The sequence below is a fragment of the Capra hircus genome, chromosome 4, assembly GCF_001704415.2.
Source record: "Capra hircus breed San Clemente chromosome 4, ASM170441v1, whole genome shotgun sequence".
In the NCBI taxonomy this organism is placed as follows: Eukaryota; Metazoa; Chordata; class Mammalia; order Artiodactyla; family Bovidae; genus Capra; species Capra hircus.
Window position 1 is genome coordinate 13,258,378 of NC_030811.1, and position 14,681 is coordinate 13,273,058.

General features: G+C 39.4%; 1 protein-coding gene across 1 annotated transcript; it reads right to left on the bottom strand.

The window, feature by feature from the left end:
• LOC102187191 (olfactory receptor 2A12-like) lies at nucleotides 1,916-2,848 on the bottom strand. The gene has a single exon (XM_005679568.2). It carries the CDS (start codon nucleotides 2,846-2,848, stop codon nucleotides 1,916-1,918), a length of 933 nt encoding a protein of 310 aa, XP_005679625.2.

Below are 14,681 nucleotides of genomic sequence, written 5' to 3' on the forward strand. Positions count from 1 at the left end.
AAAATGAGTAAAAGATGTAAAGAAATGCCTCATCAAAGAAGATATTGCAGATGGTAAAGAAGCACTTGTAAAGAAACTCAACATCAAACGTCAACAGGAAATTTCATGTTAACACAAGAATGAAATACCAGTGCAGATAGGTCAGAACTGTGAAAACCCCAAAATATCTCAGTATATCCATAAAAAGCTGGGTGCTTGCTATGTTTCTCGGTGGTCCCAACAAGGAATCCAAACTGCTGGTCGCATCAGGGCTCTGAGCCATAGGCAAGATAACTAATAAACCCTCACACTATTCCCTGAAAAGCTAAAGTGGTCTCATGGTCCATTCTTCTCTTAAGGAAGTGGGAATTTTCTCCTGTGCCGGGAGCCAGCGTGAGGAATCCCACCCGTGACAAGGTCATGCGGCAGAGATCTGATGGGCAAGGCGAGTCAGATCTCAGGGCTTCCCCCTGGGATTTCCTGAGCATGTTCCCGAAAAACCAAAGTCTGCCGGCCTTTGTACTCTGCTTTTCCACTCTCCTGACACTCTCTGGAAAAAGTCAGCTCAGGGCTTTAGTCTTCTGCATTTGAAAGGGTGTTTCAATCCCAAAACTCCTCTGATGGCTTTCTAGCCTGCCTGCAGGACTACAGCTGTGCATGTGATTGTTTGAGGCCTCCTGATTGCGAGGCACAGGATGCTTAAAACATCCTAGGAATGTAGGGGCTTCTGAGGAGTCAAAATCATTAGAATAGGACTGATTAAAGGTTTCATTTGTTGAGCCCATACTTGCTGCCAAATTTTCATATCTTTTATTTGTAGATATAGTTGGTATATAGAAAAACAGGTAGTAGACCTGGTATTAGCAACATTAGATCTTTGAGTTAAGCACTTTCTTTGTTATAACCCACTGCACCTTTGTTCTACAGGAATGTAACATTATTTAGTACTTTGACAGTGATACAGAGTAAAGAAAAAACACTTCTAGGAAAAAAGAGTTTTCTGGTTGATAGACAATTATCCAAGAAGAGAGCCATAAAAATGTTAACAGGCCTCTTGGCCAGAAGATAATGTAAATCACCTGAGACCTTTTGTATATGGGAAGGTATGCAAAAGAAAGCCTGGTCTCAAAGAGGGTCAGGACTGCTGCCCCTACATAACTGCATATTCCATTATTTCTTTACATACAACTTGGGGTATATAAGCTGATTTTAAAAGTGGAGTCTTTGGAGTCTTGCACCAATGCTGGGCTTCCCCATGTCATTCTTTTCTCCCCTTTTTCGGCTGAATTCCTATCTGGAGCAGGGAGGCTCACCACGTCTACTTACTTGCCCTGGCTGCTAAGATCCACGCAAAAGGGAGCCTAAGGCGGGGCACCTTTCGATATTCAAGTGGATGCCGGTGGCCTAACGTAGATGGTGCAAACCTCTTGTCTCGAGGTTTTATTGGTTTTCCCCGTAAACCAAGCTATTCAGCCTCTTTTTCTCCACCTAAATTTCCTACTATACTATTTCTTCCTAATCTAATCTTATATTTTCTAAATACATAAGTTTTCCCTGCCTATCCATCTCCCCTTCGAATCACCCTGGATCCACCGGGGCTGGACCCTGGCACTCCTGATCTTGCTACCCTGGGACAGAGGAGAAAAGCAGTTATGGAAGGTCAAATGCCATAAGTTTGCCTAAAATCTTCACTGCATATCTTCTTGACTTTGGGATAGTTTGGGGTGTTGCAAACTCCTGTGTGATGTCTGGTGTTCAATGAAGGCAATTAGATCTTTATTATGTCATCTCCATGGAGGAAGGGAGTTGAGGGTTTCTCTTGTGCCTTCTTGCTGATGTTACTTTGTAGAATCTTCATCCTTAAGTCATGTATTTTGATGGGAAATTTTCTTGACTGTTAGAAGAAAAATTCACTACACCATAATTCTGCTCTGTGTCACACTGATCTATTTTTCTGCAATACTTTGTGGAAAGCAGCCTTCACTTGAGCATTCCGTACACTGTAGACAAGGGGGTTCCGTAATGGGTTGAAGAAGGTGTAAAACAGGAAAAGGATTTTCTGCTGTTCCTCTTGGTGACTACTGTCAGGGGCCAAGTACACCATCATGGCTATGCCAAAGTAGAACCCAACCACACAGAGGTGGGAGGAGCAGATGGAGAAGGCTTTCTTGCGGCCCTCCTTTGACTGGATCTTCAGGATGGCCCAGAGGATGCGCACGTAGGAGACCAACATCAGGGAAAGGGGCCCAACTAGGATAAACACACCATCAGCAAAGAGGAACATTTCATTGATCCAGATGTCACCACAGGTCACTTTGAGGACAGAGCTAATTTCGCAGAAAAAGTGGTTTACCTTCTGGGGCCCACAGAAGGGCAGCCGTAGAAACAGACTTACTTGGACTATGGCCAGGCACAATCCACACACCCAGCAAGCGATGGCCAGGAACGAGCACACCCTCCAGCTCATGATGACTGTGTACTGCAGGGGGTGGCAGATCGCCACAAACCTGTCATAGGACATCACCACCAAAGTCAGGCACTCTACAGAAGCAAAGGCCAAATAGGAAACCATCTGCATGGTGCATGAGAAATAGGAGATGGTTTTCTTGTGTTTCACTAGGTTTTCCAGCATATTTGGTAAATTGCTGGAAGCATAGGCTATGTCAGTGATGGCCAGATGAGACAGGAAGTAGTACATGGGGGTGTGCAGTCTGGGGTCAAGCGAGATGAGTCCCAAGATCATGCCATTTGCCAGCAGGTTGAAGGCATATAACAGGATGAAGATAGCAAAGAGGAGCAATTCCATGTCTTCACTGAGCTGAAATCCCACCAGAATGAATTCTGTGATCCATGATTGGTTGCTCTCCATTCCCAAAGGCAGTCTCTAAGGGACTGAAGTGTGATGGGAAGGTCAGAGCTGGACAGCAAGGAAAATCAGTTACTTATGGGAAGTAAATTCAAAAGAAGTTTGTGTGCTTGTCCCTACTTCAGAGTTCTCTAAAATGTTTCTCAGCATGTTTGTTTTTCTTACTTTATTGTGAAGTTATCAAAATGTAAGATAAATATCAGAAATATAAACAATATTAGTATATACCCTTTACCAATTTTTTCATGTTTGCTTTATCATTTCTCTCTCATTAATATTCTCTGAACCATAAAACATTTAAGTGCATCTTAAGGCCCGCTTATCTTCAAACTGTTTGATCTTTTTAAGAGCAAGAATCATGAGATGATAACATGATTCACTATTTTAGGTATAGCATTTCAGCCCCTCTGGTCCAAGACTGAAGTCCAATGTCACATATAATATTTTACCACCTCTAATCTGAAAGTTAATCAGTTTTCTTTCCTTGACATTGATATTTTTGAAGACTATGAGTTCTTATTTTGTATAATATCTCTCAGTTGCGGTTTTCCATGGATTTCTCATGTTCTATTTAACATTATAAATTTTTGGTAGGAAAAAATGTAACTCGTTAATCTTAAAACTTTTTATGAATACACAAATAATGTTAAGTAATCTCAATATAGGTGAGCCCAATATAGGTGATGCTACTGTGTATTACTTGGTTAAGGTGGTATCTCTAAGTTAATTCCATTATATTTTTAAAGAGATGAGAATACCAGACCACCTTATCTGCCTCCTGAGAAATCTTTATGCAGGTCAGGAAGCAATAGTTAGAACTGGACATGGAACAACAGACTGGTTCCAAATAGGAAAAGGAGTATGTCAAGGCTGCATATTATCACCCTGCTTAAACTTATATGCAGAGTACATCATGAGAAATGCTGGACTAGATGAAGCACAAACTGCAATCAAGATTGTTGGGAGAAATATCAATAACCTCAAACATGCAGATGATACCACCCTTATGGCAGAAAGCAAAGAACTTAAGAACCTCTTGATGAAAGTGAAAGAGGAGAGTGAAAATCTGGCTTAAAGCTCAACATTCAGAAAACTAAGATCATAGCATCTGGTCCCATCACTTCATGGAAAATAGATGGGAAAACAATGGAAACAGTGACAGACTTTACTTTGGGGGGCTCCAAAATCACTGCAGATGATGACTGCAGCCATGAAATTAAAAGATGCTTGCTCCTTGGAAGAAAAGTTATGACCAACCTAGACAGCATATTAAAAAGCAGAGACATTACTTTGCCAACAAAAGTCCGTCTTGCCAAAGCTATGGTTTTACCAGTAGTCATGTATGGATGTGAGAGTTGGACTATAAAAAAAGCTGAATGCCAAAAAACTGATGCTTTTGAACTGTGGTGTTGGAGAAGACTCTTAAGAGTCTCTTGGACTTCAAGGAGATCCAGCCAGTCTGTCCTAAAGGAAATCAGTCCTGAACATTCATTGGAAGGACTGATGCTGAAGCTGAAACTCCGATACTTTGGCTACCTGATGCAAAGAACTAACTCATTGGAAAAGACCCTGATGCTGGGAAAGATCGAAGGCAGGAGGAGAAGGGGACGCCAGAGGATGAAATGGTTAGATGGCATCATGAACTCAATGCACATGAGTTTGAGTAAACTCTTGGAGTTGGTTATAGACAGGGAGGCCTGGCATGCTGCATGCAGTCCATGGGGTACCGAAGAGTCGGACACGACAGCGACTGAACTGAACTGAATTCATAATTTTTTTTTTGTTTGTTTTTGTTTTTGTTTTTTTTTAAATTTTTTATTTTTTTTAAATTTTAAAATCTTTAATTCTTACATGCGTTCATAATTTTAAGTACTTTGTTCCTTCTGGCTTAAATTATTCTGTACTTATCTTGTAGATTTTGTTTACTTCACCTTTGAATCAAGTTATTTCACTAAAAACATTTAGTTTCTCCATAATTGAAAAAGACACATGTACCCCAATGTTCCCCACAGCACTATTTACAATAGCTAGGACATGAAAACAACCTAGAGGCCCTTTAACAGATGAATGGATAAAAAGGCTGTGGCGCATATATGCACAATGGAACGCTATTCAGTCATAAAAAGGAATACATTGGAATCAGTTCTAATGAGGTGCATGAACTTAAGAGTCTATTATACAGAGTGAAGCAATTCAGAAAGAGAAAACAAATATTGTATATTAATGCATATAAGCAGAATCTAGAAAAATGGTACTCATGAACTTATTTGCAGGACAGCAAAAGAGATGCAGACATAAAGAACAGATTTGTGGACACAGTCGGGGGAAGGAGAGGGCAGGACAGTTTGAGAGAGCAGCATTGAGACATATACATTACCGTATATAAAATTTGCTGTATGATGCAGGGAGCTCAAATCCAGTTCTCTGTGACAACTTAGATGGGTGAGATGAAAGTTCAAGAGGGAAGGGACATATGTATACCTATGGCTGATTCATGTTGATATATGGCAGAAACCAAGACAATATTGTAAGCTAATTATCCTCCAACTAAAACTTTTTTAAAAAGGGGGAAAAAATACAGTTCATCTATATGAGTAAAAAAGGAATTTGGTTTCTTATTGAAGAATCATGTTTTTAAATCAGTATCTGGATTTATTGGATATTAAGTTATTAATATATTTATCAGTATTGTTGCCAAATTTCTAATATTCTCATTCAACAGAAACCGTATACAATTTGGGAGAGTACCTAAGTTGTTAACTGAATAATGAATTCTCAGCTTCACTTGTCTAATCCTAACACATGTTTACTGACTTCTTTTGGAGAACATCACTAATTTAACACTACTATTGAAGAAAATGATATAAATATTATATGAAAGTTTACCTTTTAGGCAAAAGTATATTTAGAATTAAAATTATTTACACTTTTTGGTTTTCTTTGTATTTAGATAATGCTAGGCTCTTAGAAATTTTATAATTACAAATTAAACTTTCAGTGGTCTGATTCATTCTGTGAACAAATTAGCATTTATCCTGACATCAAGTTTTCCTAAGTCTTAGTAAAACATGACGTTCCATAAAATAATACATTTGTGAAACCTATGGCCAAAAGTGATCATTGCTAATAACTTGTACATATAGTTTTCCATTATTCACTGTATGTATGTTTTTAAAAATATAATTAAATTATATAAACAGTTTTATTTCTCTCATTTAAATCATGCCAGGTACATTTTCCATATCAAAATGTTTCAATGCAATATACTTTAAACATTTGCATGCTATTTTATTGCATACAAATATTTTAATTGATTTAATACATTACCGTCTAACCAGGTTATATGTAATGTAATGGCATAGATTCAATTTTATACATATTTTTTGCATATATATTTTATTATTTTCTTATTGCATATTCCTAGACATGGAAGTTCTCAGATTTCTATCATCTTTCTACCTATATCCATCACCATCATCATTTATAAAAAGCAAACAAGTCAAAAAAAAATCAAAACATATCAGCCCTAGAAGAAATCATTCAGTGGGAAAAGATCCTAATTTAACAATCAGAACTGTAACCTCAAGGTCACCTTTCCTGTGAAGTTGTTCCACTTCAGCTTTTCTACTTTTATCACGTTGATTCTCACATTTTAATACAATTTAGACAAACCTGATATAAAATACATTTCCTGAGGTTCATTCTACAGGCATTTTCTCCCTAAGACATCTTTTCACATATATGGTTTTAATTAAGTCTAAGATATGAATTTCTCACTTTGCTTCTAATCTATAGTTTCTTCTCACTTTGGGGCTCAAAGAGGTACTTCTTTCCTAGATGAATGACAAGAAGGAATGACTTGTTAGTTAAAGAACTACTCCATCAATTACACAGAGATGTCTTTACCAACATAGTTATTCCAGATTAAACAATATTATTATGTAATTAACATCATAATTTTCAATTACAAAATGTTGCAAACTATGATGTGACTTTTATCACTCATGGCCAAAGCCTGGTTTCTAAAACACTAACATATTCCTCAATAATATGCGAAAAATATCTAAAGATAGATGATATATATGGTCTTAATTCCTATGCTTGGACTTTATATCATGGAAGGAATTAGTAATTAAGATATTCTGGAAATTATTATATATCCTTGTGAAGAATATCAGGTTTAGTTATCCTCAAATGAGGACAACTGTCCCTGAAGAGAAATTCTGGAAGCAAATCACGGTAAGCTAAATTGGTACAGGTACCAGCTTCCTTGCTACAAAAGGAAAAATAACAGGATCTTTATCAAATGGCTCGAGGGTTTCTCCCAGCCACTTACTAACACCTCTCTGCTGAGCAGAAAGGAAAGGCACTCCAGTGTTCTCACTTCCCTGGCAGGAGGACGTATCTAGGATGTGGAAGGAACAGGTGGTTCTCAGCCACGGAAGAAATGAAAGACAGCGAAGGACAAGGCACGTGACACCTCTGGCTTCATCACATGTAAGGGAGGCAAACGCTCTAGACGATCTTATGTCCCTTTTAGTTTGATGCTACGATTCAGAGACACTGAGTTTCACCAGCTTCTGCCCACACGTGGGGCACCAGGGAGGGGCTCTGACTAGGAGGAGAAGGAAACTTATATCAGTCACATCTGATATCCACAGATATCGCATGTGGATATCAGATATGATATCAGATGTGGACATCAGATGTGACTCTGAGACCCCAGCACAGAGCAAGAAAGGGGTCTTCAAAAGAGTGGGTTTTTTTTTCTTTTTCCTGAACCTGATGATTCTGCCAGCCTTCTCTCCTGCTCTTCTTAAACCATTAATCAATGTGTGAGCAAGGATTTATATAACTGGGAGCTGCTACTATTTCTGGTTATTTTTCTCAATTTGGGCTGGAATGTAGAGGAAAACTCACAGAGATGGGGAATGGCTGGAGCTGAGTCACCTGTTCCCTGGAGTGAGTGCAGTGGATGGTTGAGTCCCAGATACCTTTTCTGTCCTGACAGAGAAGAACTCAGGGTGCTCAGGACCATCTAGAAGTGAGGGTTTAGAGTCTGATCACTTAAAACCGGCCCATCCCCAGAGGCATTCCTGTCGAGTCCAGGGAACAAATTACTAAGCGTCTTCTCACCATTCTGTCTTCCCTACAGACTAGAGCAAAACCTACCCCTCTCCTCTTGGGTCTTCAGCTTGCTCTCAGTGTGCATGTGTGTGTATATATGAGTGATGAGTGATGAGTGTGTGAGTGTGTGTGTGCGTGTGCGCGTGCCTGCTTATGCTGAGAAGTAAGAACTAGGTTATAATTGCAGGTTGTCCTTCATCAAGAGGATGTTGATATAGGAATTTAATAGATCTCAGCCATACATTATGAACCATGTCCCACAGTACAATCCCCTAGGATATGTATGTGTTGTGTACTTTCTCTTGAAATTGCTTCTCTTTATATCCTACTTTTGGAAAGTTTCATGATGTAATAAATGTCACCCCCATGGAGCTTGTTAAGCCAACCCCTCCAAGGACTGTATTTTCCTTCGGGAGTACAGTTTTGCTGGAAAGTGTTAATATGAAAGTTTCTATTAATTCCCATTGCAAATACTACTTTTTAGTTGGAAAAAATGGAGATTGAACCCAGTCCCTCAGTGCTTTCCTGACTTCTTTGGGTTTCAAGCTACTCCCCAAGTATTTGTCCACTTTCTAAAACATTTCCCCTAAATACATATCCTATATTTAGAGAATCCATTGTAATCTCTCTGCTTTAAACATTTAAATGTTAAACTTGGATGATGGATGGCTTTGTCAGATCTAGAGAAAGCATGCAATCATAATACCTGAGACCCCTTCAAATTCATGAGTATTCACATTAATTTGGCTCTTACTGCTATCAGTTCAAGTCAGTCGCGCAGTCGTGTCCGACTCTTTGCGACCCCATGAATTGCAGCACGCCAGGCCTCCCTGTCCATCACCAACTCCCGGAGTTCACTCAGATTCACATCCATTGAGTCAGTAATGCAATCCAGCCATCTCATCCTCGGTCGTCCCCTTCTCCTCCTGCCCCCAATCCCTCCCAGCATCAGAGTCTTTTCCAGTGAGTCAACTTCGCATCAGGTGGCCAAAGTACTGGAGTTTCAGCTTTAGCATCATTCCTTCCAAAGAAATCCCAGGGTTGATCTCCTTCAGAATGCACTGGTTGGATCTCCTTGCAGTCCAAGGGACTCTCAAGAGTTTTCTCCAACAACACAGTTCAAAAGCATCAATTCTTCAGCGCTCAGCTTTCTTCACAGTCCAACTCTCACATCCATACATGACCACAGGAAAAACCATAGCCTTGACTAGACGGACCTTAGTCGGCAAAGTAATGTCTCTGCTTTTGAATATGCTATCTAGGTTTGTCATAACTTTCCTTCCAAGGAGGAAGCATCTTTTAATTTCATGGCTGCAGTCACCATCTGCAGTGATTTTGGAGCCCCAAAAAATAAAGTCTGACACTGTTTCCACTGTTTCCCCATCTATTTGCCATGAAGTGATGGGACCGGATGCCATGATCTTCGTTTTCTGAATGTTGAGCTCTAAGCCAACTTTTTCACTCTCCTCTTTCGCTTTCATCAAGAGTTTACTTACTGCTATAAATCATACTAAATTTCTCTAGTCTTCTCTCACAGATGAAAATGCCCTGTTTTCTCACTCTTTAAATCTCCCACCTATTCTCTCACTCACAGTTTCACCAGCTGAATGATAGTAGCTAAGAATATAAAAGCAATCACATGACAATATTCACAGTCTCTACCATCACATTCACACTTTGTTGCTGTTCAGTCGCTAAGTCATGTCCAACTCTCTGTGACACCGTGGACTGAAGCATGCCGACTTCCCTGTCCTTCACTATTTCTCAGAGTTTGTTCAAACTCATGTCCATTGAGTCAGTGATACTATTCAATCATCTCATCCTCTGCCACCCACTTCTCCTTTTGCCTTCAATTTTTCCCCGCATCAGGGTCTTTTCCAATTAGCTGACTCTTCTCATCAGGTGGCCAAAGTACTGGAGCTTTCACAGTTACTAAATCTATGCATTTATCCCAACTTCTCTGCTGGTATTATTGAGTCACTAGTTTGTGCTTAGCAAAGGCCAGCCTTTCACTTATGTGAGGAATCCCATGCAATTGGTTACCATCAAGAAGATAAGAGACAACAAGTGCTAGAGAGGATGTGGGTGCGGGGGCGGGTGGGAAGGAAACTTTATATGCTCTTGGTGGGAATGAAAGTTGGTTCAACCATTATGAAAAATCACATGGAGGTTCTTTAAGGAATTAAAAATAGAACCATGATATGATGCAGCAATTCCTTTTCTGGTTATAATCCCAAAGGAGATGAAAACAGGATTTCAAAAAGACATATGCCCCACCCCCACCATGTTTACTGCAGCATTGTCTCCATAGCCAAGACAGGGAGACAACATAAGTGCTCATCAGCGGATAAATGGATAAAGAAGATGTCGTATATATACATATTCAGCCATGAGAAAGGAGAACATTCTGCCATTTGGAAAAACATGGGTGGACCGCAAGAATACTATGCTAAGACAAACCAGACCAAGAAAGACAAGTATGGTATCACTATATGAAGAATCTCGACAAGACAGACTTCATAAAAACAGAGTAAAATGGGGGTTACCAGGGGATTTGGAAAAGAGGATAGGATCAATGTTGCTTAGGGTACAAATTTAACAGTGAGTAGTAAATCAGCCCTAGAGACCTGATGGACAGTATAGTTAATACAGACAACAACACTGTATTATAATCGAACTTGGTGAGCTACTAGACTTTAATACTTTAACCACTATAAAAAAGGATAATTATGTATTGTGAAAGAGGTGCTAATTATTGTTACAATGACAATCACATTACGACATATAAATGTAACAAATGAACACTGTACACCTTAAATTTACAAAATGTTCTATGTCAAGTGTATTTCAGTTTAAAATATAATGATTGTTGTTTGGCAGAAACCAACACACTGTAAAGCAATTATCCTCCAATTAAATAAATACAATGAAAGGCAAATTATTTTAGAAAATAATAGTAAGTAATACAACCTCAAACAAAGAAGCTTATGAAAATAAATCCTTAATCAGAGTTGGAAGAGCTTTTAATCTCATTTACTCCACCCTTTATTTAAAAAACTTCTGTTTCAGCCCCTACTGCAGGTATAATATTATGCAAAGTAATATCATGGGTTATAAACCTTTAGAAACAGTGTTTCTATTTTTGAAATTAATAATCAAGCTGGGGAATATTTTCCAGATATTATTATAATAATGTTTTACATTAAAAATAAATTCTTGATATTTGCATTTTCTCTTTTCTCTCCTCAGGATGCTTAGTAATTTCAATGAAAAAAGTTGCTTTCTACAGAACAGTAGATATGTTTTATTGTTTAAAGGACTATTGATAAGTAATATACATCAAGCTGCTTCTTTCACAACTGATAAGCATTAACTATAATGTCCATCAAAACAGTGAATTAGAATTGTACATATACAACACCATATTGGCCTTGACAGCTGTTCAAATTATATTTTTATTTCTCCTCCCAAACTCCTAACACTTTCCTATCGGTAAGTCCTTTTCCTCATTTATAACATACATTATGATTACTACTTCATTCATTCAGCCATTTTTTCATACTTGTGTTCATTCAAAAATATTTAGTAAGACTTCACTATAAGTCAAGCACTTGTGATTACTATTCAAACACTAAAGATATAGATCAACTGATTAGGATAATAGAAGTATTGTTTTTTAAGAATATTTACAAATTTTTTAAGTTTTAAAAATGTAATATTATTTACATGAATATTTGAACTATTGAAGTTGTTCCTAATAATGTATAAGGGATATTAAACATTCTATATTGTGATTAAATATTGCATATGCAAAACAACATGGTAATGTGGCTAGCTTTGTTCTCACTGCCCTTGAAGATGGGTATGATCATACTGAAACATTTATTGACAGGACATTGTGTGTCTATGCTTAGGTTCAGTGTATGGATATTTTAAAACAAAAAGGAAGTGGAGAGAAAATAAGGGAGGGAGAAAGAGAGAAATGGTAGAGAGGAAACACAGGGAGAAAAAAAGAGAAGAGACAGCAGCCCTCCCATCAGTTCCTCACTGTGACTTCACAGTTCCTGCAGAGGGAGTAGGGGTGTGTAGGGATGAGTCTGGGGGTGGGGTGGGGTGACGTATGTAACACAGGAAAGGGGAAGCTGAGTGCTGGATGGCTATAGAGAGGTTGGAACCAAAAGGACTTCTGAAAAGTTGATAGAATTTAGATGATTGCTGTCAAAGACAAAACTAATCCGAGACACAATTTTTGAAAGTGTGAGCTTCCCTGGTGGCTCAGACCAGTAAAGAATCTGCCTGCAGTGCAAGAGACCTGGGGTTTTAATCGTAGACTTTTGGGGCAAATCCATCTGCTGTTACCTTTATGTCAGTAGAGGTACAGTAGCAAGGACAGTCAGTTTCTACAGTAAAAAGAGGAAACACTGAGACAAGTCTCTGAGCGGCAAACACTCTACCATGGCAGGGATTTTCTTTTCTGAAGTGGAGAGGTCTTTCTAATTGAACTTTAAGGACAGTTGGCGGTCCTTGGTTGGCTACAAGGGGGCAAGGGGGCATTTTAAAGACACTCAAAGGCAGAAGGGTTGCCAGTTTTACAGTGAAGTATTTTTCTGTGTTCCATTTCTTCAAACAAGTGGGTGGTTTGGGCGGTTTGGGTGGGGGGAGCATTTACACTGAGACAATGGTCCTCATGGGGCTGGTGGCAGCTATGGCGGGCAGCTGTCATTAGGAAAGATGTGGCAGCCACCTGGCATGGAAAGCCGCAGGAATGAGGGGATAATAAATAAACAAGGAGTCTTGCTGTTTAAACACTGAGGAGACCACCCTAGTGAAAAAGCATGAGAAATGAAACTTGTGCCACCAGAAGATGGAACGTGAATGCCTATAATTAGAATTTGGATTTGATGGACCAGAACTTTGGCTATCTATCAGTTACAGGGTTTTGAAAAGAAATGTGGATTTAAAAAACCCCAAATTTAAAGATGGTTATATGAGAGACTTATTAATAGAGACAAGCTGGCTTATAAGTGAGTCACTACTAGGCATAGAGATGTTACTTTGAAAATAATTCTGATCTTGAGAATCCACATGTTCTTTGTGAAAGTCACTCAGCTGTGTCTGACTCTGCGACTCCATGGACTATACAGTCCATGGAATTCTCCAGGCCAGTATACTGGAGTGGGTAGCATTTCCCTTCTCCAGGGGATCTTCCCAACCCAGGGACTGAACCCAGGTGTCCCACACTGTAGCAGATTGTTTACCAGCTGAGCCACAAAGGAACCCAAGAATATCTAAGTGGGTAGCCGATCCCATTTCCAGCGGATCTTCCTGACCCAGGAATTGAACTGGGGTCTCCTGCATTGCAGGCGGATTCTTTCCCAACTGAACTATCAGGGAAGCCCACATGTTCTTTATAGGAAGGGGGAGAAAAACACTTCCAAGCATTTAAGCCTTTGAGGAAAACACATGTACACACACACACACACAATTTCTGAATACCAGATATGGAGGGAAAATTCTGCCCATCATACTTAGTGGAAAATACAAAGCTACCTCCAGGAATGAAGAGTTTGTATAGATTAAGAAAAATACTTAAGCATTACATGTTATCCATAGAAGCCCATTTTTCAAGGCATTTTATCCAGACTCTTTGAGTCAACTAGTCAAAAACAGCTACACAAGAGAAAAGCATTAGAAAAGAAATAGCTTCTTCTACAGTTAAGGATGTGGAGTTTATTTACAATGTGAATCAGTGAAATTTATTTCTTTAAATTCTTGAATAAGCAGAGACTTTAACCAAATATTTCAGATTTGTGTTCTATTCACCAGGTAAGAGACACAAGTGACCAAAGTTATTATCAGTGCATCCCATTTCCCTCCAAGAAAAATTCAAACCACAAATCTTAGCAAAGTTTAAAACAAACAAACAAACAAACACCTCATGTCACATGAAATAACCACTGTTCTCTTTTTTGGGCATCCTCCAAGCGCTGATGCCTTTAAGTGCCCCAAGAGCGGTCTGCCAGTTATAAAGAAGCCATAATTAGGGTAACCCTTTGAATAACGGCAAACTATGCCCTTAAGTAAAGAAAGACTGGAGGTAAAAGTTTCAGGCCCTTACCTTCAGTCTCTCCCTCACTCACTGCGGGTTCAGAGCTGGAACAGAAACTCCGTGAACTTGGGAAAACTGAAGTTTTCTTTGTTGCGTTTCTCAAAGACCACAGCTGATTGAAGACTCTGGTGACTTTCAGCAGCAAATTTTAGTACAATTCTGGATGTTTCTGCCAAAGTTTCTTGGTCAGTAATGGTGGCTCCTTTTCGGAAGAGCTCTCCCACTTATAGTCTTATTGCTTTTTCCCTAAGCTCAGCACCTCCTGCAGCTTTTCCTCTGTCTAAACTGGCCAGTGGTTAAAGCGTTTCTTCCCTACCCGGATTAAAGGCTTCAGAAAGCAGTGACTAGCTACTGGGTTTTGGAGGCGGGGGGATTTTTTTTTTTGGACCCTTAAAGGGCACATCAAAATCACCTGGGAACTTTTAACAATTCAGATGCCAGACTACAGCGTCCTCATTCTGAGGACGAGGGCCTGGAGTAGAGTCCTGGCCGGCTAGTTTTGTTAGGCTCCCCGTGTGATGTGGTGACAAGGGTTGATGCTGGGAACACTGGTTAAAGTAACTCCGAAGATGTTACTAGATGTTGGGGGCGGGGGTGGGG

Excerpts from the sequence above, each read along its gene's own strand:
- LOC102187191 (XM_005679568.2), bottom strand. The coding sequence starts at position 2,848 with ATGGAGAGCAACCAATCATGGATCACAGAATTCATTCTGGTGGGATTT.